The sequence below is a fragment of the Armigeres subalbatus genome, chromosome 2 (assembly GCF_024139115.2).
Source record: "Armigeres subalbatus isolate Guangzhou_Male chromosome 2, GZ_Asu_2, whole genome shotgun sequence".
Lineage (NCBI taxonomy): Eukaryota > Metazoa > Arthropoda > Insecta > Diptera > Culicidae > Armigeres > Armigeres subalbatus.
In genome coordinates, this window is record NC_085140.1 from 102,013,369 (window position 1) to 102,040,409 (window position 27,041).

Below are 27,041 nucleotides of genomic sequence, written 5' to 3' on the forward strand. Positions count from 1 at the left end.
CGGAAGCGAATCCTCACAGAATTCGGAAGCGATTCCTCACAGAATTCGTTAGCGAATTCTCACAAGATTTCGGAAGCGATTCTTCACAGGAGTTCCTCACAGAATTCGGAAGCGATTTCTCACAGAATTCGGAAGTGAATCCGCACAGAATTCGGAAGCGAATCCTCACAGGATTTCCTCACAGAATTCGGAAGCGAGTTCTCACAGAATTCGGAAGCGAATTCTCACAAGATTCGGAAGCGAATCCTCACAGAATTCGGAAGCGATTTCTCACATGATTTCGGAAGCGATTCCTCACAGAATTCGGGAACGAATTTTTACAGAATTCGGAAGCGAATCCTCACAGAATTCGGAAACGAATCTTCACAGGATTCGGACGCGAATCCTCACAGGATTCGGAAGCGAATCCTTACAGGATTCGGACGGATTCAGAAGCGAATCCTCACAGGATTCGGACGCGAATCCTCACAGGATTCGGACGCGAATCCTCACAGGATTCGGAAGAGAATCTTTACAGGATTCGGAAGCGAATCCCAACAGAATTCGGAAGAGAATCCTCACAGAATTCGGAAGCGAATCCTCACAGGATTCGGAAGAAAATCTTTACAGGATTCGGAAGCGAATTTTCACAGAATTCGGAAGCTAATTCTAACAGAATTCGGAAGCGAATTCTAACAGAATTCGGAAGCGATTCCTCACAGGATTCGGAAGCAAATCCTTACAGCATTTCCTCACAGAATTCGGAAGCGAATCCTTTCAGAATTCGGAAACAAATTCTAACAGAATTCGGAAGCGAATCCTCGCAGGATTCGAAAGCGAATCTTCACAGCATTTCCTCACAGAATTCGGAAGCGAAGCCTCACAGAATTCGTAAGCGAATCCTCACAGGATTCGGAAGCGATTCCTCACAGAATTCGGAAGCGAATCCTCACAGAATTCGGAAGCGAATCCTCACAGAATTCGGAAGCGAATCCTTACTGAATTCGGAAGCGAATCCTCACAGGATTCGAAAGCGAATCCTCACAGAATTCGGAAGCAAATCCTCACAGAATTCGGAAGCGAATCCTAACAGAATTCGGAAGCGAATTCTCACAGAATTCGGAAGCGAATCCTCACAGAATTCGGAAGCAAATCCACACTCAATTCGGAAGCGAATCCTCACAGAATTCGGAAGCGAATTGGCACAGAATTCGGAAGCGAATTGGCACAGAATTCGGAAGCGAATTGGCACAGAATTCGGAAACGAATCCTCACAGAATTCGGAAACGAATCTTCACAGGATTCGGAAGCGAAACCTCACAGAATTCGGAAGCGAATCCTCACAGGATTCGGAAGCGAATCCTCACAGGAATCGGACGCGAATCCTCACAGAATTCGGAAGCGAATCCTCACAGAATTCGTAAGCGAATCCTCACAGAATTCGGAAGTGAATCCTCACAGAATTCGGAAGCGAATTCTCACAAGATTCGGAAGCGAATTCGCACAGAATTCGGAAGCGAATCCTCACAGAATTCGGAAGCGAATTCTCACAGAATTCGGAAGCGAATTCTCACAAGATTCGGAAGCGAATCCTCACAGAATTCGGAAGCGATTTCTCACAAGATTTCGAAAGCGATTCCTCACCGAATTCGGGAACGAATTTTTACAGAATTCGGAAGCGAATCCTCACAGGATTCGGAAGAGAATCTTTACAGGATTCGGAAGCGAATTCTCACAGAATTCGGAAGAGAATCCTCACAGAATTCGGAAGCGAATCCAAACAGGATTCGGAAGCAAATCCTTACAGCATTTCCTCACAGAATTCGGAAGCGAATCCTTTCAGAATTCGGAAACAAATTCTAACAGAATTCGGAAGCGAATCCTCGCAGAATTCGGAAGCAAATCCACACTCAATTCGGAAGCGAATCCTCACAGAATTCGGAAGCGAATTGGCACAGAATTCGGAAGCGAATTGGCACAGAATTCGGAAGCGAATCCTCACAGAATTCGGAAACGAATCTTCACAGGATTCGGAAGCAAAACCTCACAGAATTCGGAAGCGAAGCCACACAGAATTCGTAAGCGAATCCCCACAGAATTCGGAAGCGATTCCTCACAGAATTCGGAAGCGATTTCTCACAGAATTCGGAAGTGAATCCTCACAGAATTCGGAAGCGAATTCTCACAAGATTCGGAAGCGAATTCGCACAGAATTCGGAAGCGAATCCTCACAGAATTCGGAAGCGAGTTCTCACAGAATTCGGAAGCGAATTCTCACAAGATTCGGAAGCGAATCCTCACAGAATTCGGAAGCGAATTCTCACAAGATTTCGGAAGCGATTCCTCACAGAATTCGGGAACGAATTTTTACAGAATTCGGAAGCGAATCCTCACAGGATTCGGACGCGAATCCTCACAGGATTCGGAAGAGAATCTTTACAGGATTCGGAAGCGAATCCTCACAGAATTCGGAAGAGAATCCTCACAGAATTCGGAAGCGAATCCTCACAGGATTCGGAAGCAAATCCTTACAGCATTTCCTCACAGAATTCGGAAGCGAATCCTTTCAGAATTCGGAAACAAATTCTAACAGAATTCGGAAGCGAATCCTCACACAGTTCGGAAGCGAATCCTCACAGAATTCGGAAGCGAATCCTCACAGCATTCGTAAGCGAATCCTCACAGAATTCGGAAGCAAATCCACACTCAATTCGGAAGCGAATCCTCACAGAATTCAGAAGCGAATTCTCATAGAATTCGGAAGCGAATTGGCACAGAATTCGGAAGCGAATTGGCACAGAATTCGGAAGCGAAACAATGCCGAAACATTGCAGGACGTTAAGAAATTCTTCCAGGATTTGGAAGAATGTGTTGTTATAAATCTTATTTCATGGCCAAGTACGTCTGTTAGTGGACTATATGCCTCTCTTTTATCGTCGCACATTATCGGGTTTTAGGTGCCTGCCAGAGTAAACGCGACGAGCGATGCGACGCGACGCGACTCACGTAAAAGAATAACAATCATTATCAACAGGCTGTCAAATTGCACTGTCGCGTCGCGTCGCATCGCACGTCGCGTTTACTCTGGCTTGCCCCTTAGACTTGTTTTTTAAAGCGATTTCGGCAATCTCTGGTCAACGTCAATCATCTTCAGCCGAGATTGTATTTTAGCCAACCCGCAAACTTTTGTAGTCTGATGATTGCCATGACGTGGTACAATTTGTCGTCGTTGATTAGGTTTAAATACAGACTGTTTTTTAGATAATATCAACTTCAATTTCATCGATTGCTTTCAACTGGAAACGCATGATCCTATCAAATCATCAAGTCAACTTTTTTTTACGTAACAAAACGCTTAAAAAAATATTTTTATATCCTCGCAAATAGGTCCAAATTACAGATTAAATTAATAATTGAATTACCTACAATTGGACATATTTTGCAAACCTAGCAAAAGAATGAGTAAGTATTTTTATTTTTTACGGGATCCCACCAGATACAGGACTTTTACTTTAGGTCAAGGATGTTTAAATGGAAATTTACAATTCAGAAGTCAACCCACCGCACCATCATTGCCCCATCAGAGCATCCGCACCGCACGCAGTTCCCACAGAGACCGAAAAGCGAAGTCGATTCAAGTGCTGCCGACGTGTTCATTAAACCCCATTTATTGATTGAGGCTGGGCAGCGAGAGAGAGACTCAATCAACTGATAACCAGCGTACATACTTTTATCGATGTTGTTATTCTCCTCGTGCCGTCTCCGTCGCAAACTGTATGGACGGCTTCGCTATCAACCCGACCTTCATCTTTCACTCTTCAGTAGTTGTATGTCGGAACACTTCAACTCGCTCTTCATTGGCGAGGGCACTTTTCGGAAACCCTTCAACATCAATGAGGATACACGTGACGGAAGGATCGCACTATTTTTGCAACTTCATCAGGTTCCGATAGGCACTTTGTCAAACTCGAATAAAATTCATCCACTAGTTGCTTACCTGCGCCCTGTACGGTGGCAGCGGAACGGTTCGATAACCGAATCGATAACCCAATCCGCTGGATTGGGATGTTTAAACTTTTCCGCTTCAGTTTTGGCGATAATTGATTTACTGTTTGTCACGAAACCAGAGAGAACTTGATCCCATTCAAAACTACCGGAACAGATTTCACTGATCGAAAGTTGCAATCGCGGCCGAATTTTATTTTATTCCGGGGCGCAAGTTCTTCACACGGTACGAATGCAAAAACGAAACTCGCGAGCTGTGAAAAAAAAATTTCTGCTTTGACGTCCAGGCACGTGTTTGTGTTGGTGGAGCGTTCGTTTTTGTTGTGCATGCGATGTTTCCAAGCGTTTGTTTCAAAATTCACAGATTGTTCGATGTTTCTTTAGGGCAACTTTACCCTGTTGTTTTAATTCAATTTTAAATTTAGATCAGCTATAGCTTGGACTACAGTCGCGATTCGCTGGTTGGGCCACGACCTCGGCCCAACTAACGAATTCGGTTTTTTAGTTGGGTCAACTGACAGCCATTTGAACACGTGTATTTCGACTTGAACATCACAAATCTCGCTTAACTTTTCAAAAGGTCCTACCTAAGTAACATTTTTTTCATGAATTAATTTGAGTACTGCAATCAAAAGCTTTCATGTTGTTCTGTTGATTGCCCTATTCAAATTAAAATGTTACTTAGGACCTTTTGAAAAGTTAAGCGAGAAATGATGTCCAGTGACGCCCAATCCCGTTTTCTGTGTTTACATTGAATTTTGACGTTCAGTTGCTTTTTAGTTGGGCCATGGCCCAACCAGCGGAGGCCCAACTAAAAAGTGACCCAAGTATTAAGATCCCAACCAGCGAATCCCGACTGTATAGCTTGGACTATAGTAAACTCGACAATACCCATTAAAGAGTTGAAAAGACCCATTTTCTCATGATATATGGAGCTGTCAAAATTATGGGTACTTTGAAAATTTTGATAATGTGTACTTTTACCTCATTTGGAACTTAAAAGATTTTACCCATTAATGGGTGAAAATCTACTTGAGTATTTTTGTGACAACCAATCGAGAGGAAAAGCGGAGAAGCTGAACGAGCTGACAAGATTTCGTGTGGATTAAATGTAAGTTTTATTTTTGCTCAATTTATTTTTTTTGCGTTATTAAATTAATTAAATCATTGGGTTTTGCAGCTAAAGGCTGCCTTACACCTCGGGAAAATTTTCCGCCGGATTTTTGACCCCGTGCATTTTAAATGGGGCCGGGATTTTGATTTTCCGTGCCCAAATCCCGAAAACATCGCATATGCAAAAATGAACGGGGAAAAAATCCGCGGACCGAATTCCTGAGGTGTGAGGCTACCTTAACGGCTACCCAATGTGCCGGAGCCAAACATTGAAGATTGTGGTTATGTTCGTTTTAGATCTTATATTGAGAAGTATTGTTATTATTTGGGGAAAAAATAAAAATAAACTTAGTTTGAGTTTTGCATTCTTTTTAACAAATATATTCACATTACATTTCGAGTAGAAAATTAGTAGGAATGCAACTAAAATGCACTCGTTACGAGATTTCACGAGATTCAGAAGCTGATTGGAGCAGGAATGTATGTAAACCATCGTAAAGTCATGTAGAGTCTCGCGCATTTGTGCGCCTTCATGCAACATGGAAAGAGAAATTCGAAGAGCGGGAAATGTTTGACAGTCAAGTAACTGCAAAATAACTTTGCATGTGGGATTGATTTCAAAATATCCCGCTACTCGCTTGAGAGCACAAAAGCGGCTCTATCCGCAGCACCCAGGTATACCCGTGTCATTTGTTTAGTGCATGTCTTTCTGCTCCATTTCTATTGAGAAGAAATGAAGTAGTCGTTTTTTATTCAGATATTTTCTCAAGCTTAAAGGCTGCCTTACACCTCGGGAAAAATTTTCGCCGGATTTTGATCCCCGTGTATTTTAAATGGGGCCGGGATTTTGATTTTCCGTGCCCAAATCCCGAAAACATCGCATATGCAAAAATACATGGGGAAAAAATCCGTGAGTCGAAATCCCGAAGTGTGAGGCTACCTTAAAGGCCACCTTACACCTCGGGAATTTGGTCCGCGGATTTTTTCCCCATATGTATTTTTGCATATGCGATGTTTTCGGAATTTGGACAGGGAAAATAAAAATCCCGGCCCCCTTTAAAATACACGGGGACCAAATTCCGGCGGAAAATTTTCCCGAGGTGTAAGGCAGCCTTAATGTAAGGCCTCTTTAGATTAAGGATTAGATTTTGCTATTTATACCCTTTAAGAAATGGCTTATACCAACTCTCAAAAGCGCGCCCCTCAATCATAGTTTCGGTTCAACAATGAGTGGGATAATACTGATTTTGGCCATGCATCGGTACTGAAGTTCAAACATATACACAGGATTTTGTTTTTACACGATTTTTTTTCGCTCGTATTTTTGATCGTGTGACTTCAATTTACCACCAAACTCTTCCCAACATGTTTCAAAAAATCCAGAATAAATCGAAGAAAAATCACATGTTAATTAATATGCGTTAAACATTTAGGATGAGTGGAAAATTGCGAAAATGTAAATCGTGTAAAAACAAAATCCAGCGTATACATGGCTATTTGCGCAAATACGATATAGTATCTGGATGTGGAAGCGTGAGTAGAAAATCAGCCACTGCCAATAATTTATTAAAAACCAAAACTGAACAACTGCTGCACGTGTGAACCGGCCTGAAGAATTGCTTTGATATTGGTTCAAAATCGGGTGAATGGCCAAACCTGAAAAAAATACGATTTCTTGTTTTAAAATTTATAAAACTGTTAGAGGTGTAAAAAAATATGTCTTCAGGGAAAGTTTATTTGGTCAATTATTTCGGCAAATAAAAATTTTAAACAGGAAGGTCAATTTAATGGTATCAACACTCGTTTCACTGCCGATTTTATTATTGAAAACATTTCCATAATAATCGGTCTTCAATTAATTTCTCCAATCACGTGATTCAGATACGCAATCAGCGTGTGGCTTCCAAACTGTCAGGAAACCATTCCAGGGGGACCACACCCAGTCATGCAGCTCTTGACTTCCTCCAGGCCGATGCCCTTGGTTTGACAAAGCATTTCCAAAAATTTCTGATACTCCTCAAAGTCCAACGATGATTTCCTATGATTATGACGAAAAAAAATCAACCATCAACAGGTGACAATCGTCGAACGAAACAGTTGTCATGCACAACCTACCCAAACTTGAAAAATGTTACCGCCGTCTCGGTGAGGGTGAAGAACCGTTTCTCCCCGATGAGCCGGGCTTGCTGCATCCAGGCGTCGCTCTGCGATAACAGCATTCGCTTGCCGTCACCCTGGAACGTGTTCGATGTCGGTCGGTATTTGGCATAGGAGGTGAACATCGATTCCAGTGTGGGTCGTTCGATTGGTGTGATTTTGGCAGTCATCTCGAGAGGGTTTTATGATTTTTTTTTTACACGAATAATTTTGAAGCAGGTCCAAGAATAAGATTCCTTCACTCAACCAACATTGCTGGTGGCTGACTGATACTATAGGAATGATAACAGTTTTTTTTTTATGTTACCATGGCGTAGCACGAACACAAAACGTTGTTGAGTTTGGAGTTAATTCAAATAAACAAAAGGGGGAACCATCGGTTACTGCGCATAATGGAGATAATATTTTTGGGGTGATGGTGACATATTTTGGCTTATTTTCACAAAAACATTGGCCCAACAAATAATGAACGACATGAAACACATCTAGTCAATAGATATCAAATTGATATTGGAGTTGTTTTTCTCGCATCGTTTAGATACGCCAAACTAATCATCAAATATTTGCATTCGATTGATTTGATCAGAAGATGGTCCAAATTTGAAGAATTCCAAAATTCTTTCGGCGAGTTTCAAACCAAAAACAGTCGACTTGTGTGTGTGTGACCCAAATTATGGAGTCCCCTCTTCTGGTACCTTTCGCGAATTGACATCTTGTCACCATTCTGTCAACTTTGATTGCACACGCACACATTCACATAAACTGTCATATTTTTTTGATGCGTTTTGCTGGTTTTGCTTTTTGTTCCATCCGCGTTTGATATCGCTTCGATGGCCGACGTTCTTGCTCCGCTGCTGCTGCTGCTGCTGCTCGATGTCTGCTGATTGCAAAGGAAAATCAAAAAATACGACGAACGAAATCACACAAAAAAACTTGATCTCGTCGCGGTGTTGTTTCCTTTGGTGCGGCGGTGTGTGCGTGTGCGACCATTAACCTGCGGATTTTTTTTTGTATGGTGCTCCTCGCTGGGCTGGGTATAGTGCGTGGTAAAAGTGCAACACTAAAAATTAAATTCCCTCCTGGAAGAACTCCGTTTTGGGGGCGAAATCCGTGACAAAAGTGTGCTGAATCTGGTGCGTTTTGCGAACGGGACTGTGGATAGACCGCGGCGGCGACGACCGAGTGCTATCGATTCGGTGGAAAATTTTTGGCCCTAGTGCGTGTGTGTGATTTTTTTTTGTATTTTGGTTCTCCGTCGTCGATTTTCATTTCCTCCTTTTGTGTAACCTTTGGATCCTCCGGGGCGCGGTGCCTATTGACCGTCGGAACTGATTCTTCGGGTGTTCCGTTAGTAGAAGGACTATTGTTTATTCAAACATCTTCGGGATCCAGCACCGTAGGATTGTGATTGTGAAAGTGCTTGCTGGACGTGACGATTTTGGAAGCAGGAGCACTTCAATGAGAACGGAAGATTAAAGAGCTGGAACAATAATTTTGAATACGGAAAGGCATCGACGGAAGGAAAGGATACGAAGATGTTTAATGGTACGTAGGGGGATTGGGGACGTTATATTCTCTACTTTTAGGAAGGATTAGCCGATGGTAGCCTGGAATCGGAACTTGCTAAGAGGAATTTATGATGCAAATTTTCCAAGGACTCAGTAGGAAATATGATGGTTCTATAGAAGAATGTCCCACATCTCCACAAAAGATAAGTATTTGTAGCTAAAGCATTTAAAATATTGCGTCTCTAATGAATTTTGTTTTTCAAATTTTTGTTTCAATTTGCAATATTTTGATTTCTCATTGTGTAGCAATTTGCGGGGGCAGTGTTTCTCAAACAAAATGTTCATTGGTCAATCACTTTTACATTATAGTTTTCATTTTTTTTCGAACGTGGTACCCAGAACTATGAGATAAGTTTTCAAATTCAGGATGGGCTGGAGATGTAGAAGCTTGATCGGATGAATTTAACATTGCCAAAACTAGTTCGAGAGCTAAAGAACGGAAAAGCTTTTGGGAAGACTTAGTCGAACTCTTAAAAGTTGAGAATAACCAACTAGATGAAAATATTCTCTGACTTGACAGCAATCGCTTAAGAGCCACTTATAAGGTCTTGTATTCCTTGTATTAAATAGTCTGGGCCTGGAACTGTTCGGCGCCCATAAATGACAATATAAGGCTATCTGACGTTTATCATCTTTCTCTTGCACGCGCACAGACGGGATAGGGTTTGTTTTCATACGGAAACGCTTCCGAAGCGTTTCCGTATGAAAACAAATCCTATCCTTTACGTGCGCGTGCAAGAGAAAGATGATTAAACGTCAGATAGCCTTATTGGGCAAAAATATAAGTGCTCAGAGCCGTAGCATGAGTTCCCATCTCCCTTGACGAAATTTTAATTGGGCGCCCCTTTCTTACCTTTCTTATTAAGCAATAGATCACATTTTGAGAACAATTTGAGACTCACCTAAAGGAAGAAAGATTAAAAGGATTATTGTATTGCTAAATGCTGAATTGCTGATTTTTTTATGGATCTCATCAGCTAATACGCAGGGAGAAAGGTCATTAAAACCTAAATGAATATTTTTTGTTTACCATGGACCTATGCACTTGATCTAAAATCCAACTCTGAAGTGGATCGGTCAATTACATCTAAACAGATAACACTTAACAATAGACGAATCCAAGTAAATATAAGAAGAAGACACACGACGGTGTTAACTTTGACAGACTGTATGATAGATACATTTTTGGATAAAAAATTAAAAAAATCGAGATAAGCTTCCAGATATGTAATTCAGAACTCCAAGTAATCCTTGGATTCGTCTATTTGACGCCACAATACACGGTTCGAGACCGCATCTCTCCATCCTCGAATGTGCCCCACGTTCGCCAAGTCGTTCTTGTCGTGACCCGACCGAGATTTCTAGTCTAGGCCGTTCGTCGTAACTGATTCTCATTGCGCTGTCGCTATCACACGATCATGCCAGAAAAGGTTATTGCTAGATGGAATCAAAATATCTTATAATCTGGTCGCTCGCTACACGTTTAAACGAAACACACTACAAAATAGTATATTCCAATTGGATAATAACTGAATGCAATTGACACAATGTAGTAAAGTGAATATTTTTCCGAAACTGAAGACCTGATAAGACCTGATCTTCTCTGCTACATACTTCTCCTCTTTTACTCTACAGGAATGTAATGAACGTATAATTTAAAATTTAACGAAACGTTAAGCAACATTATTTTAAACGTAACACAATTAGGCCGAAAAAGCTTCAGATCACTAAATTCAATTTTATTCCAATCCAATCTTAATGCAATCCAAATCCAACTCAAATCAAACACCCAGTCCAAATCAAGTCGAAAATGAGTTATGAACTTCTCCTTGCGAAACAAAAACACTCTAATAAAGATTAAAAAAATCAAGCTGAAAACCAATTCAAATCCAATTCCAATCGAAAGCAAATTAAACTTCATCCAATTCCAAGCCAAATTTAATAAAATGCCCATTCGCTTCTAAATCCAATCCAATCCAATCCCATTCTGGTCAAATCCAATTACCCATTCAAATCAAATCTTTATCCAATCCAAATTTATTCTGAATTCAATTCAATTCAAATGCAATTGAACCCGAATCCAATCCAATTAAAATGTAAACCAAATCCAGTCCGAATCAAATCCAATCAAAATCTAGCCAAATCTAAAAAATACTCGTCCAGATCTAATCTGAATCCAATCCACCAATTCAAAATCAATGCAAATTTAATCCAAATCCAGTCCAAATCTAGTCAAATCCAAATAACTAATTCTAATAGTAACTAATCTTAAATCTAATCTTAATCCAAACCAAATCCAATGCGAATCTAATCCAAATCAATAATCAATAAAAAAAATAGTACAATTCAAATCCAATCCAAAATCAATTACTCATTCAAATCTAATCTTTATTCCAATTCAAATTCAAACTGCTTCCAAATTCAATTTAATCCGAATCCAATCCAAAATTAATCCAAAACCAGTCCGCATCAAATCCAATCCAAATACTTATTCAAGTCTCTTAATCCAATCTAAATTTAATCTCAACCTAATCCAAATCCAATGCAAATTCAATCCAAGTCCAATCCAAATCCAATCAAAATCTCATCCAAGTTCAATCCGAATCCAATTCAAATCCAATTCAAATTCAATCAAAATTTAGTCCAAATCAAATTCAATCCAAGTTTAATCCAAATCCAATTCAAACCTAATTGAATCCATATCCAGTCCGAATCCAAAAGTTCAAAAGCTCAAATCTAGCCAAATCCAAAAAAATACTCATTCAAGTTTCTTAATCCAATCGAAAATCCAATCTGGATCCTATCTAAATCCAATGCAGATCCAATCCAAGTCAAATCCAGAGTCAATCAAAATTTCAATCAGAACTGAAGCTGAACTCAATCCAAATCAAATGTAAATCCAAACCAAATTCAAATCCCAATTCAAATCCAGATCCAATGGAAATCCCATCCCAACTGAATACAAATCCAATCCTAATCTAGTTCAAGTCCAATGAAATATCTAAATCCAATAATGAGATTTAAATTGAAAATCCAATCTTTGAATATGATTTTGTTGGAATATATTTTCTAATTCAGTATCAATTTCTAATCTTTTGTGTATGTTTTTATCTTTTTGCAAATTTCTGTCACCCGGTCTACTGCACTGCCCCAGAGTGAATGTAAATAAGAGTGGCGACACTGTCAGAATTGGAACAGAGTTCATCTGTCATTCCCATACAAAATCGTGTTCCAAACGAGCAGGAGACCTGTCAAATGCGGCACATGTCGCCACTCTTAATTACATACACTCTGCACTGCCCTTTCGTCAGGGAGCCTACCGGAGACGCTAGCCATTGCAGTGCGCAGCAAAACTGGCTACACTGCCCTGCAGCATCGACACACGGACCCGCTTCCGAGCTACGCTCAGTTTGTATCGCATTGTCAACACGTTCAGATTAGAGAATAAAATACTCCGTTTTATATTTGTCCTAATCGCGGCGTTCTATTACCAAGCACCTCATTGGTGACCCCGACGTTCGCAGGCTCAAATATAGGAACGTACAAAAAAACCGCCATTGTAGCTGCCTACACGTTGGAATTTCGCCAAGGCGCCCACCAGCAGCACCCAAAACAAGATGGCGGACGAACAACGTTTGAAAGACGAAATCGCTCATCTACAGGATCAGCTGCGAGTAGCCCGAGCAGCCGCTGCAAACAACCCGCCCGTCGTGAACAGCGGTACCGATGTCAACAACGCTGCCGGCGGTACTGTAAACAGCAGTAGCAGTATGCAGCAGCTACTACGTGGGTGCGAACTCGGCGATCGCAAACCTTCGCAACTACTACGCGAAATGATGGATCTCGCCAGGGATGTCATCACCGACGAGAAAATCATTAAGTCGTTGTGGATGTAGCAGCTCCCTGAAACGACACAAGCTGTTCTAAAGGTCTCGGAAGCCACTCTCCAATTGGCGCAGCTAGCTGAACAAGCGGATAAACTTGCGGACATCACCAGAACGCGATCAATATCCTCCGCTGGAACGACGTGGGAGGACAACAAGGACACCGGATTCGAGGAACTACGCAAACAAATTTCTGTTCTTTCCGACGAAATTGCCGCTTTTCGTCAAGAGCGCGGTAGACCCCGCAGCAGGAGTTTCAGCAGATTTCTTGGTGGTACCCGAAGTGGCTCACGAGGAAATCATCCGTATTGTTTTTACCACAGAAAATTTGGCGCCAACGCAAGAAGCTGCCGATCACCCTGCCAATTTAAGCCAAAAAACTAGAGCAGCTGCATTCGACGACGGGCGAAGGCAGTAAGTTTCAACAATCCCGTCTTATCATCCAGGACCCATTAACCAACTATAAATTTCTCGTCGATACCGGTGCTGACCTTTCAGTACTGCCGTATGCTCCAAGCAATAAGTCAAGGCCGACCCCAGGAATGAGCCGCCAACGGCTCCCGAATTGCTACCTACGGCACCGAGATATACAAACCAACTTTCGGTCTACGCAGATGTTTTCCGTGGCGTTTCATAATAGCGGATGTGACTTCCCCGATCCTGGGTGCAGATTTCCTGAAACATTACGGTTTGCTGGTTGATTTGCAAGGAAAGTGCTTGATCGATAAAATGACTAATATTAAAGTACATGGCCAAATCAGCGTGGTCGCAGAAGGATTATTCGGTTTGAAAACATATTCTCGCAACAATGATTACGGTGGCCTGCTGAGCGAATTCTCGGATGTTACTAGACCACGTTTTCCTCGACAGGAAGTAAAGCATGGCGTAAAGCACACTATCAAGGTCGATGGGCTTCCACCACACAAACTCGAAGCACTTCGGAAGGAATTGAAGAGCTAGAGCTTGGATACATCCGATCCTCGAAAAGCCCGTATTCAAGCCCGGTGCACCTAGCTACAAAAACACTGCAGAACGGTGATGTCAAATTCAGGCTCATAGGTGATTACAAACGGCTCAACGATTCTACCGTCGCGGATCGGTATCCCTGGCCGCACATTTACGACATTTCGACACAGTTGTTTCATAAGGGCCAATGTCGCAATGAGCTCGAATGGAGAAAAATGGGTTCCAATGTTCCATGACATATTTTCAATTGTAGTTCAAAAATTAGATGTTATTTTAAATGTTAATAGTTTGCATGAAATACATCCAAATCTAATCATTGAAGCCCCATATAAACAGAATTTACTTTGGATTGATTTCGATTTGAAAATATGATTAAAGAACTAGTCGTCCTTTTTTTCTAACAGTGTACACTTGCGCCCTTCAGAAATGCGCCATAATGTTTTTGACAACATCCTTTTCGCCCAAATTCCACGCCCGGCTGTTAACCTATTTGTCAATATCGCCTGTTTGCATCGCCCCGTTGTGTTTTAAAGTACCGTTTAGCCCTTTTGCTCACATGTGTTTTCGGTGCAAGAACGAAGTGTCATAATGCAAAAATGAAGCACAGTTTAGCCCCTTTGCTGCCATGGAGATAACGGGGCGCAATCGCACCAAGAAAAAATATCCAACGGAAATGTAATATCGCCCTTCTGTATTTTTCTGTTTTTACAGCAAAAAAACAACATTTTGTACTATTTTTAATATGCTACATATAGTACATTTCCAGGAGGTTCGATCTATGTCATTAACTCGATTTGTTTACATTTGCGACTTCGGCCCTTATGAAACAACTATGTCGATTTGTCAAACAATGCAAGGTAAGACTGTCTTTTCTGTAATAGATTTAGAACGGGCCTACTATCAAATCCCCATGCAGATATCGAGAAGACTGCAATAATCACGTCACTCGGTTTGTACGAATTTCTCGTGATGCCGCCAGGTTTAAAAAAATCTGGCCAGACATTTCAAAGATTTATCAATAACATATTCTTTGACATGCCATTCGTCGTCGGTTATCTAGACGACTTGCTCATCGCTTCGTCATCCGAGGAGGAGCATAAAGTTCACCTACGCATGGTTTTCGAGAGGTTGAGAGCAAACGGACTTCAAATCAACGCCGACAAGTGCCAGCTGGGAAAACAGGAAGTACGGTTCGTGGGACAATTGATAACTACCGGTGGTTGTAAACCGATTCCGGAGAAGGTGCAAGCAGTCGCAAATTTCCCGAAACCAGACACGGTACAGAAACTGAGACGTTCCCTTGCCCTAGTCAATTACTATCGCCGCTTTCTCCCACACGCTGCTGAGGCTGAAATTCCATTGCGCTAACTGATACCCTCAAACAGGAAGAACGATAACACACCAATCGTGTGGACAGCTGAAGCTGAAGTAGCCTTCCAAAAGTGCAAGATAAACACCTTGCATGGAAGCCATGGGGATATTTTTCCGTGAAGTTCAACGACCGCGAACGACGTTACTCTACTTACGATAGAGAGCTACTTACTGTGTATCTTGGCGTCAAACATTTCTAGGACGTGATCGAAGGCTGTAATCCGGTGATATTTACCGATCACAAACCACTCACATTTGCATTCAAGCAGGATGCGAACAAACCAACACCACGACAGCAGCGAATGTTGAGTTTCATAAGCGAGTATACAACAGATCTCGTTCACATCGCCGGTGTGGACAGTATCCCAGCGGACGTGCTTTCACGAGTAGAGGTTATTTGGTTGCCATCGAAGATTAACCAAAACGATTTCGCCAGGAAACAGGAATGCAACGAACAACTGCAAAATTGGCACAAGGCCAATCCCGATGTAAAAACTCTGAAATTCGCTAAGCTCGGTGTTAAGCTACTTTGTCAACAACAACAGTGCGAATTTGTGTTCCTCGTTTCTACCAAAAAATCATATTCGACCAGTTCCATCGCATGGCACCCTCAGGAGTAAAAGCCACACAAGTACAGATTTTACAGCACTACGTTTGGCCTGGAGTCAAAAAGGACGTTTCAAATTGGACTCGAGCTTGTCAAGAGTGTCAGAAAAACAAAGTATCCCGATAAACCAAGTCGCCTTCTAACCAGATAGATGTTCCGGACGAACGATTCGAGCACGTTCACATCGATATTGTCGGTCCCTTGCCGATATCCAATGGAAGGCGGTATATTTTGACTATGATTGATCGGTTCAGCAGATGGCCTGAGGCAGTGGCTATCCCGGACATGACTGCGGAAACTGTTGCCAAAACTTTCGTCGAAGTGTGGATCGCTCGATTTGGAACTCCGTCAAAGCTAACATCGGATCAAGGTCGTCAATTTGAGTCGCAGCTGATGAAGGAACTTGCAGTACTGTTATGCTTAGAACGGATTCATACTACACACTACCATCCACAGGCAAATGGAATGATCGAGTGCTGGCATAAACCACTCAAAACGGCCTTGGAATCGTATCCAGTATTTTGCGCTCGTTAATGGCGTCGTGAGTTCCCCTCAATTTGACATTCAAGAGGTAGAAAACATTGGAACTCATCAAATATGCATTGATTGAATGAAAATTTTTAAAAGTCAATAAACAAATGTCAACCTTCTTCGGTGGTAGCGGTATCCATAGAAATAGTTTTATCATCTCAGGTTTTATTTGCATATTAAAAATGTAACTATTTGTATTATATTTTAGGTATGTCATTTACGGATGGGTTAATTAAAGATCCTGCAGGGTGAAAACTATGCAGTTAAGGAAATCTGACGATGATGGAAAATGTATTATTTCGCTTATAGCCCAGTGCACTTTTGCATAGCATTTTGTTTAAAAAAAAAATAGATGTCTCACTGTATTTAATTTTGATCAGCTTTATCGTGATTTTTTGAGTGCACAGCAAGATTTGTGTTGTATATTCAATTCATAGAATCAATATTCTATACCATAGGTTTTCCTATCCTGATGTGTGCATCAAATACTTAGTAGATTTTGGCTTAGATTATTTTTGACAAACTTTTTATGAACTCGATTTGACAATATACGATGATCATCAATACTAGATGTTGTAATGTCCCTGTACATTATATTAACATAGACTATACTTCAATCGATAGGAATCTTCTCCTATTATACAAATACGGCAACTTAGGCTTAATTTTTCACAATTATCAAGTTTTCGAAACCTTTAGAGAGCAATTTTGGCCAGGATTCACAAAATCTTTAGTTGAACCCCGAATTATTCAGAGAGGCGAACTGCATGAGCGTAGGATCGAAAATAAGACATGAAGTTAATTCTTCTTCGTCTAATTATTCTGTTACAAAGCAGCATGAAACATACCCAATAGTCAACCTAAAAATGCATAAAGCATTAATAGTAATGATGCATCAAATAGATAATTAAAACCCTCGAATGCCACAAGATATCGACGAATCAATAATGAAAATGATGAATGTCTTAAGATACCTAGATAGTACCAGATAGTGTAAGACTGAATTCACTACTAACCAAACCAACTCCCTTTGCAATAGCCAATTCCCTCCGGCCCGCAATTCGAATAAGCCTAAAGGTCTGTAAGTCTCAAACGGTATAAGAGGTCTTCTAGATAAGGAGGCATTTTGGGCGACGGCGGGCACGCAAAGCAGTAAGCGCAATCCTAAAACAGCTACTACTTGCACTAATGCCGGAGAAAAAAAACTGACTAGTACAGAGGAAGTTGATTTTAGAGGATTTCAATAAGTCGATGTTAGTGAATCCAATCATACTACCAGGGTATCATCAAAAGTATCAGGCCTCACCAAGATTTCCTGTCCTAAAAATACTAATCATATCATTGTAGATTCATCGATTTCTTGTGGCTTTCACATTCCTAGAAAAAAAAATCAAATGATTATTTGTCGAAAATACATGAGAAAAACACAAATCTTTGAATAACAAAACGGAAAATTTTTGACACTGGGTTGTTTGTAGATACCGCATGAGTGCCAATGTTTTTCATTGAATCGTGGCCTACATTGATAAAAAAAATGTAAATATTTTCTACCCTTTGAATGTCAAAAAGGCACTCACTAGGCCGCCATTATCGAGCGCAAAATACTGGATAAATCAAGTTGGACTGATGCGTTGCCGTTGGTTCTGCTCGGTTTACGAACGGCAATTCGTGGAGAAACATCAGCGTTAGACATGCTGTACGGCACGACCATTCGCATACAAACGACATGTATTCGTTCCGAAAGACCTAGGAACTTGTACGCACGTTTTCTTAAGACCCGACAAAGTTCGAGCCGCTTTAGAACCACCGTTTACAGGACCATACGAAGTTCTCACAAGGACCAGCAAAACGTTGACTATCAAAATAAAAAACAAAGAGGTAACCGTGTCAATTGACAGACTAAAACCAGCCTACTTCGCCAAAGATCCTGATCCATCATCCGACCGTATAACCAAGAGTGGCCACCATGTTCGATTCAGGATTCAGTGATTTTCTAGGAAGGGGGAGTACTGCGGTGCGCAGCAAAACTGGCTACACTGCCCTGCAGCATCGACACACGACCCGCTTCCGAGCTACGCTCAGTTTGTATCGCATTGTCAACACGTTCAGACTAGAGAATAAAATACTCCGTTTTATATTTGTCCTAATCGCGGCGTTCTATTACCAAGCACCTCACCATCTTTGTTTCTGTTTTCACTGTGCACAATTTTTTGCACTTTATTGTCCTACCAACTGCGCCATTGTCGTGACCCGACAGGGATTTCTAGTCTCAACCGTTCGTCGCAACAATTCTTAGCAAACTGATTCTCATTTCGTTTCTTGCTGGATGGAATCAAAATATATTACAATCTAAGGTCGATCGCTACACGTTTAAACGAAACACACTACAAAAGAGTATATTCTAATTGGATAGTAACTGAACGCCAATAACACAATGTAGTAAAGTTATTTTTTCCGAACTTTATAGACCTGATCTTATCTGCTACAGTTCTGTACCTGGTCGACTCACCTCGCTTGCTGCGCTTCACGCCGGCTTGTATCTGCCGGATCGGAAGCAAACCCCATCTTTGCAGGATTGCTGTCCGGCATTCTTGCAACACGCCCATCGTACCCAGGGTGGATGGAATTATCAGCTGATACAATCAGAGAAATTTAAAACATTACAAAATTCAAATATATCCCAAAAACACGCCTGCATCTAAGATATGAGAAGCAACATTTTTTGGTCTTCTGAATCGTAATTTTTTGGTAGTTTCATAAAAACACATGAATATTAGTGCTTGGTACAATTTCCTTCTATGTTCCGAAAACTTTGAAACCAAATCCACAGACAACAGTAAAGGCTTGGTCACAATAGCGCGTTGCGCGTCGCGTAAGGCTGGGCGTTGAAGTCAGCGTTTTGTACTAAAACGCAATGCCAATGAGCGTGACGCATTCACGCCCACCATGCAACGGTCTCGTTGTGCGTTTATTTAACAACAATAATGATTAAAACAATAATTTATTTATTTATACAGAAATTTATTTGTACAGAAATTATACCAAAAATTAAATCAACAATGGAATTTTCGGAGGAATTCCTAAATTAATTTCCAAAGAAACCCTAAAAGAATTCGATGCTCAATTCCATTATAAGTGGCAATATTGGTTTGCGAATGGAATAATGTCAGTCGTACGCCAAGCCAAAGATCAGATCGTCCTTCGAATGGAAATCTTGAGTCGTTCAGCAGTCACAAATAATCACCATCAAACGATTAAAAAGAGATATATTGACACATACCGCATCGTGCTTTCGTACTGTGCGGTTCTTTTCTCTCTTTGCGGAAGAATGTTTTTAATACTACCCGAAGCTATTTTAATTTCAACAGTGCTTCTCAGCGCTATTTGTACCCACTGATCCCGTTACGATCTTTGCAAGGACCTGTGCCTTCGTTTTACGTTGGACCCGTTTAAGGAAGTAAAATTCCGACAAGCGGTGGTAATCCTGCAGGGACACCGTTCTGGGAAAAAAAACCTCTTAGAAGGTCACGTCTCCACGCTCAGCCATGAGCATTAATAAAAACAATAGGAAGGGGGAATCTCTGAATTCTCCACTTCCTTCAAAGAAACAAGGTTTCAAGACCGTCCTGCCAAAGCGCGGAAAAAATAGAAGGAAGCTGGAGACTTCAGATATTCCTTCTAAATCTAATGTTGACATTGTTTCTTCTCCTATCGAACTGAGCAATCAGTTCGATCTGATTAATGATGAAATTGAACAAATCGAATATGCCTCTAGCCCAGGTGATTCGGTTCATGCGAAAAAGCAAAGGATTCCGCCAATTGTGGTATCTGTTGCCGAGTTTTCTGGCTTCCGGAATGAGATTTTGAGTAACCTTCAGGGGATCAAGGTTTCATTTCAGATTGCTAGGAAGGGTGACTGCCGCGTTTTGCCGGGATCCTTTGACGATCGCAAACGTCTTCTTCAGTATTTAACTGAGAAGCGCCATAAATTCTTCACATACGACGACAAAACTGAGCGATTGTTCAAAGTCGTCTTGAAAGGTCTCCCCAGTGATGATAAATCACTGGATGAGATTAAAATTGAAATTTCTCAATTACTTGGATTTGCGCCAGTCCAAGTAATTAAAATGAAAAAGAAATCTCACTCTGGTACTTCCCAGAGGGGAATTTCTCAAGAATTTTATTTAGTTCATTTTAACAAAAGTGAACTAAATAATATGAAAAGTTTGGAAAAGGCCTGTATTATGTCTCATGTCCGTGTTACATGGGAACATTTCCGCAGGCCTGGGGGAAATTTCAAAAACTCCACCCAGTGCCGTAAGTGCCAAAAGTGGGGTCATGGAACCAAACATTGTCACATGGATGCTAAATGCATCATTTGTGGTGGAACCTCTCACGCCAAGGACGCATGTCCTGTGAGAGAAGATTCCAATAAATTTAAGTGCGCAAATTGTGGGGGCAATCATAAATCCAATTTCTGGGAATGCCCTCCACGCAAAAAAGGTTTGAATTCTCGTGCAAAATTGATGACGGGAAATTCCAATCGGATCCCAGATTCGACGGGTAGAAATTTTTCAAACGCTCAAAATTCGAAACCAGTTACCGGTCGAGCAATTCATACCCACCACAATTCTTCATTAAAAGAGATCCAAATTATTTTATCTACAGAAATGATCGTCTTGACAGCGCCTGTGGTGGGGTCGCCATCGTCATTAATAGACGTATCAAACATAAATTATTTTCTTCTTTCGAAACCAAAGTTTTTGAAACCTTGGGAGTTTCTGTTGAAACAAATTTTGGACAATTTTCCTTCATTGCAGCCTACTTGCCTTTTCAATGCAATGGGCAGCAAAAGAATTTATTGAAAGCTGATCTTCAAATTCTGACTCGCAACAAATCAAAATTCTTCGTAATTGGTGACTTCAATGCCAAACACCGTTCATGGAATAATGCTCAAAGCAATTCCAATGGTAAAATTTTATTTGAAGATTGTTCTGCGGGATATTATACTATTCAATATCCCAATGGCCCAACTTGTTTTTCATCCACTCGAAATCCTTCGACAATTGATTTGGTTTTAACGGATTCAAGTCAGCTGTGTGGCCAATTGGTAACTCATGCTGACTTTGACTCTGATCACCTTCCTGTGACATTTGAAATCTCACAAGAAGCCATTTATAATCCAATCAGCTCTACTTTCAATTATCATAGGGCTGATTGGGATTTATATAAAACATATATCGATAGGAATTTTGATGTTAATATTCCTTTGGATACCAAAAGTGATATTGACAATGCGCTCGTATCTTTGACAAATTTAATTGTCGAAGCCAGAGGCATTGCAATTTCTAAAAATGTGAGGCAAAGGCAATATCAAAGAACTCGCGATCTCGCGTTGAAAGTTATTTGGCGAGATTTGCAAAAATTAAATTAAGAATAATGTCTCGAAGTTGGATCCCAGTTCGAAACCCTTTTGGAAATTAACGAAAATTCTTTTAAAAAAAACCTCAAAAGCCAATTCCAGCGCTTAAAGAGGGAAATAAAATTTTATTAACAAATGGTGAAAAGGCTCAAAAACTTGCTCAGCAGTTCGAGAGTGCCCATAATTTTAGTCTAGGTCTCACTAGTCCAATTGAGGATCAGGTTACACGGAGCTTCGAAGACATTTTCAATCAAGAGAATGTTTTTGACCCTTCGTTGGGAACTAATTTGGATGAAGTGAGATCTTTTTCTAGAAAATTTAAAAGATATGAAAGCACCGCGTGATGATGGTATTTTCTACATACTTATCAAAAAACTTCCTGAGAGCTCTTTATCCTTTTTGGTTAATTTTAATTCGACTGGAGTTGCTCTTCTTGATATAGAGAAAGCATTTGACAGTGTTTGGCATGAAGGTTTGATTGTAAAATTGATGAATTTTAATTATCCTCTGTACATTATTAAACTGATCCAAAATTATGTATCAGATCGCTCACTGCAGGTAAACTATCAGAATTCTGAATTTGATAGATTACCTGTAAGAGCTGGTGTTCCCCAGGGCAGCATACTTGGGCCCATATTGTATAACATTTTTACTTCTGTCTTACCTGATTTACCACTATTATTTATTTATTCAGACTAAGGCCGAAGTGGCCTGTGCGGTATATAAGAGTCTTCTCCATTCGGCTCGGTCCATGGCTACACGTCGCCAACCACGCAGTCTACGGAGGGTCCGCAAGTCATCTTCCACCTGATCGATCCACCTTGCCCGCTGCGCACCTCGCCTTCTTGTGCCCGTCGGATCGTTGTCGAGAACCATTTTCACCGGGTTGCTGTCCGACATTCTGGCTACGTGCCCGGCCCACCGCAGTCGTCCGATTTTCGCGGTAACCTGATTTACCACCAGAGTGTTAAAAATCTTTGTTTGCAGATGACACGGGTCTTTCAGCCAAAGGGCGTGTCATTTGTAGTATAGGTTGCAAAAAAGTTTGGATATTCCCTCCACTTACTTGCAAAAATGGAAAATTTCCCCGAATGCTTTCAAAACTAAGCTTATAATTTTCCCACATAAGCCGAGAGCTTCTTATTTGAAACCTTCTAGCAGACATATTGTCACTATGAATGAGGTTCCAATTAATCTAGCCTAATTAATCCAATTAGGTCTAGCGAAGCTAAATATTTAGGATTTCTGCTAGATAAAAAATTAAATTTTAAAAATCACATTGAAGGCCTTCAAGCCAAATGTAACAAATATATTAAGTGGCTATATCCACTTATAAACAGAAAATCAAAACTTTGTCTTAAGAACAAACTTTTGATTTACAAACAAATTTTTAGACCAGCCATGTTGTATGCTGTGCCAATATGGACTAGTTGCTGCAATACCAGAAAGGAGGCACGCAGGATTCAAAATAAATTTTTGAAAAATGATTATGAAGTTGCATCCGTGGTATAGTACCAATGAACTCCATAGAATTTCTAATATTGAGACATTGCAACAAATGTCCAACAAAATAATTTCCAATTTTAGACAAAAATCGTTGCAATCTTCTATTGCAGCGGTTCTCAACCTTTTTATTGAGAGGTACCCCTTCAAACTTATAGTTTTTGAGAGGTACTCCCTATTTTATTTTCGCTGTTCATATACAAGCGTATTTCATAAGATACCTATATTAAAAATGAACCTCAAAACTAACAAGATATAGATCTCTAAAAAAATGTCTAAAGTTTTCGTTATTCCGTGAACTTTTTTATTCAAATTGATTTTATACATCTAGCTTTCAATAAGACTTTTGGAGGCTTCCGAGCCTCTTGTAAGGAAGCTTCCAAGGCTTCTGAAACTAGGATTAAGGCTTAAGAGCGTCTTGATAGGAGGCTTGCGAGTCTTTAGAAAGGAGGCTTCCGAGCCTCTTGAAAGGAGGCATCCGAGCCTCTTGAAAGGAGGCATCCGAGCCTCTAGAAAGAAGGCTTCCGAGCCTCTTGGAAGGAGGCTTCCGAGCCTCTTAAAAAAGGCTTCCGATCCGATCCTATTAAGAATCCTCCCGAGCTTCTTGAAAGGAGTGTTACGAGTTGCTCCGGAAGGATCCTCTGGAAAGGAGGCTTCTAAGCTTTTTGCAATGAAGCTACTGAGCTTTTCGAAAAAAGGCCTTCATGTCTCTTAACTGGAGGCATTTGTTCATTCGACGTTTTGTCCTTATGATCTTTTGTTCCATAGCCTTTCATACACTGCTCTGCTTGGGGTAGACAGACTGGATTCAAAAGTATTTGATTTATTCATCGCCATGCATGTTAGGGAGTGGTCATATTTTTGAAGATTTTTAACCCCCCCTCCCCCCATGTGGCTTATCGTGGTCATTTGGCAGACCCCCCCCCCCCCCCTATGACCACGTGGTTTTTTTTTCAAGTACAAAAATTAAAAAAAAAACTGATGTAAGTAAAACATATGGTTAAACCGATCAATTTTGAAGATGGACAATTTCAACTGATTCAAAATCAAACTAAACCCAGCATGGAAATTATAAATTTTCATGAATTCGAACATTTTGATGATGTTATCATGTTGTAATGTGTATCGGGTATTAGGATATCTAGAACTCGTATGCATCAGGAGGATACAAAAAAATGTGGACTCGCGAATATTTTATAAAATTTTCGAGAAAAAATTGTAATGGCTTAGAAATTTTTTAATATATCCCTATATTTTCAATTTCTTTAAAAAAAATTTATTAGTGATTTTTTTCAAATAGTTATAAAGTTATTTGGGACCTTCCGTAGATCTGGAGGTACTGGAAATTCTTAAGATATATTAACCTCAGCGAAGCCCCTGAACTGAACTCTTACAACAAAAAGTTTATCAAAGAATCACAAAGTTAATATGTAATCTTAGAGATGCAAATAAAACCTCCTACTGTTGTTTCTTTTGAGTAGCATTCCTGTAGAAATTCCAGTTTTGCTTTCAGAATCATCAAATTAGTTTACATTCCAATATTAATAGGTTTATCTAAAAGCATATAAGTTTTATTCAGAATCTTAAAATTCTCTTCATTATGCCAAGATTCTATGATTCTAATCAGAACCGTAACACGATATCCTTTATATTCCTTTGCCTGAATTATACAGTTTTGGTTAAAAATGCAAGTTTTCATTTAAAATCCACAGTTCTTAATATCTTTGGGTTCCTTTTAGTATTCTAGAATTTATTGTTATATTTTGGTAATTAACCCTTTCAGGACGATGTAAAAAGGATTTAACATACATATTTCGGGTTTTCCACTCGATCTTGCCAAAACTATTATAGAGAGAACTGAAAACTCGTATTTTTTTCGGGTGTCACAGGCCAAACTGCTCTGAAGTACCTATCCTCGAAAGTATCAAAAATTATGTCAAGAAACAAAATGTCCTTAGCTGAGAATTTATCTACAAATATCTATGTTATCAAAAGACATGATATTAAGGAGTTTTGGAACGACCCGATCAACCAAGTCCTGAACTATGTATCCGTGTATCGCTAAGCATCCAAGCAGGTTCATTGAGCCGATGCGATTTCATTTATTATTTTCACAAGCTACAATAGACCTTCCATGAGTTGATGTTTTATGATGCAATATCGACTGAAATAAAAACACAGCCTAAAAAAATTTAAAGAAATTATGGTATGAGCAATGAAAAAATATTAAATTTTCTACAAATAATGCAAAATTTCCATAAATAATTACGAATTTTCCACAAAACAAAAATAAATTAACACTTCTAAAACCAAAAATTGCAAATATAAAAGAAGAATTTTTCATAAAGAAATAAAAATTTTCCACGGAAAAATACAAAATTCCATAAATAAATCAATATTAGAAATAAATAATAACAAAATTTTTTGCAAAATAAAAATTTTGTAATTGTTTATTGCTAATATTGATTTATTCATGAAAATTTTGATTTCGTTTGATTTCTTTATGGAAAATTCATATTTCATAATTGCAATTTTTGCTTTTACAAGTGCTAGGGTATCTGTTCCATTATAAATAACATGCTCCTATATCAATAACATTCGTAAAACAGGCAATTTAGGCTCAATTTGTGTCGTGTTTTCTTGATTTCTGGCGTGCTCACTGCTGAAAAAAAAACACAAAAATGAGAAATAAAACAATGAGCGCACCAATTCTTTGTTTTCGAATGGTATTGATTTGGGTACATGGTGTGATTTCAAGGATCAGTTCCCCCAATTTATTATGGTTTGTGGAAAATTTTCAACTGTTTATGGAAATTTTGCATTATTTGTTGTAATTCTATATTTATTTAATACTCATACCCTGATTTCTTTATTGGCAATTTCCTCTTTTATTATGGAAAATTTCTATTTTTTCTCTATTAAAAAGATTTTCAGTCCAGAGCTGGCTCATCTCTCAAAGTTTCTAATTCTTCATTGAAATTTTATTTTGATATCGACTCGTGGATGCCAACGATGCCATACTAAAAATATTTTCTCGGTCACTCAGATGGTTCTTTCGAATAATTTTCCAAGGAACTTCTATTCCACATCTCGAATATGCTTCAGTCAATGGTCCTTTCAGAAGGGACTCATAGAGGAATAAATGTATTATAGACCAATCATAATTTTGGAGTTTGTATCATTTGATTTATCCAATTAACCAACTTATGAATGATGTATGATATAATATCCCAGTGTTCGAAATGATTCAAATATTTCAGCTTAATTTGCATACTCTTAGAATCGAAATCTTCCCAAGGTTTCGGATATCTGAGTTTTCAGGGTCAGTCAAATTTGAGCTCCCATATTTTTTCTGTAAAGCCAATATCTAGATGAACAATTTTACTGAAGAAAATTGTGACCTAGCTCTCTTTTGTGATTTCATATACAATCTAAAACGCTGGGAATATATGACCCATCCATCCTGAAAGGGTTAATATTGGAGTTCAATTTCAATCGTTATTATAACACTATTTTTAACCTAGATTGTTTTAGGAACTGGAGTTTTTTCTGGAACACTGCCACTTTTTTCATACCGCAGGAATCTCCTTAGTTCTAAGACCCTTTTATGAATTTAAGAAGCATTCCATTTAGAATTTCATGTTGATTTTTGAAAAGCCAGCTTCTCTATGTCATATCCTTTTTCATACGCACTACTAGAATTTTGTGCATTTAGAACATTTAGGTGCATTATTAAATTTTTCGATCAATTATCCTAATTGTTCAATTTCATAAAAACTAGGCTTCTTAAGCCTAAATTATTGCCTACATTTATTGCTTGGATTAATTTTAAATTCCAAGATCTTCTAAATTTTCAAGAATAATTATTCTGGAGTTGCAAGGGAAATCCTTCGGAATATTGACAAGCCATTTTTTTCGAAATTCTGTGGAAGAGT

General features: G+C 39.6%; 3 protein-coding genes and 2 pseudogenes across 5 annotated transcripts in view; 3 read left to right on the forward strand and 2 right to left on the reverse strand.

Annotated features, from left to right (window-relative positions):
- LOC134210527 (zinc transporter foi) overlaps nucleotides 1–4,251 on the reverse strand; it is an 84,589-nt gene extending 80,338 nt beyond the window's left edge. For 2 of the 3 annotated variants that reach the window (XM_062686569.1, XM_062686565.1), the window contains exon 1: nucleotides 3,977–4,251. The gene's annotated coding sequence lies outside the window, so the exon portion shown is untranslated. Of the gene's footprint in view, nucleotides 1–3,707; nucleotides 3,951–3,976 lie in introns of those variants that run through there. The other variant, XM_062686567.1, reaches the window with a different exon arrangement.
- Nucleotides 4,252–6,828: 2,577 nt separating this feature from the next.
- On the reverse strand, nucleotides 6,829–7,615 carry LOC134214807 (tubulin polymerization-promoting protein homolog). The gene is made up of 2 exons (XM_062694109.1): nucleotides 7,213–7,615; nucleotides 6,829–7,135 (listed from the first exon to the last, which is right to left on the reverse strand). Exons 1-2 carry the CDS (start codon nucleotides 7,422–7,424, stop codon nucleotides 7,009–7,011), a joined length of 339 nt encoding a protein of 112 aa, XP_062550093.1. The 5' UTR covers nucleotides 7,425–7,615; the 3' UTR covers nucleotides 6,829–7,008.
- A 445-nt stretch (nucleotides 7,616–8,060) lies between these two features.
- LOC134210545 (serine/threonine-protein phosphatase 4 regulatory subunit 1-like) overlaps nucleotides 8,061–27,041 on the forward strand; it is a 659,316-nt gene continuing 640,335 nt past the window's right edge. Inside the window, exon 1 of the mRNA XM_062686590.1 lies at nucleotides 8,061–8,799. Coding sequence (XP_062542574.1) covers nucleotides 8,790–8,799 — 10 coding nt within the window. The 5' untranslated portion in view covers nucleotides 8,061–8,789. The remainder of the gene's footprint in view (nucleotides 8,800–27,041) is intronic.
- LOC134214808 (uncharacterized) lies at nucleotides 12,037–13,090 on the forward strand (annotated as a pseudogene).
- LOC134215162 (uncharacterized) lies at nucleotides 13,436–15,163 on the forward strand (annotated as a pseudogene).

Bases quoted from the DNA above. Each gene is read 5' to 3' on its own strand.
- LOC134214807 (XM_062694109.1), bottom strand. From the start codon at position 7,424: ATGACTGCCAAAATCACACCAATCGAACGACCCACACTGGAATCGATG. The intron at 7,136-7,212 runs GTAGGTTGTGCA...TCATAATCATAG, and splicing joins GTAACATTTTTCAAGTTTGG to GAAATCATCGTTGGACTTTG.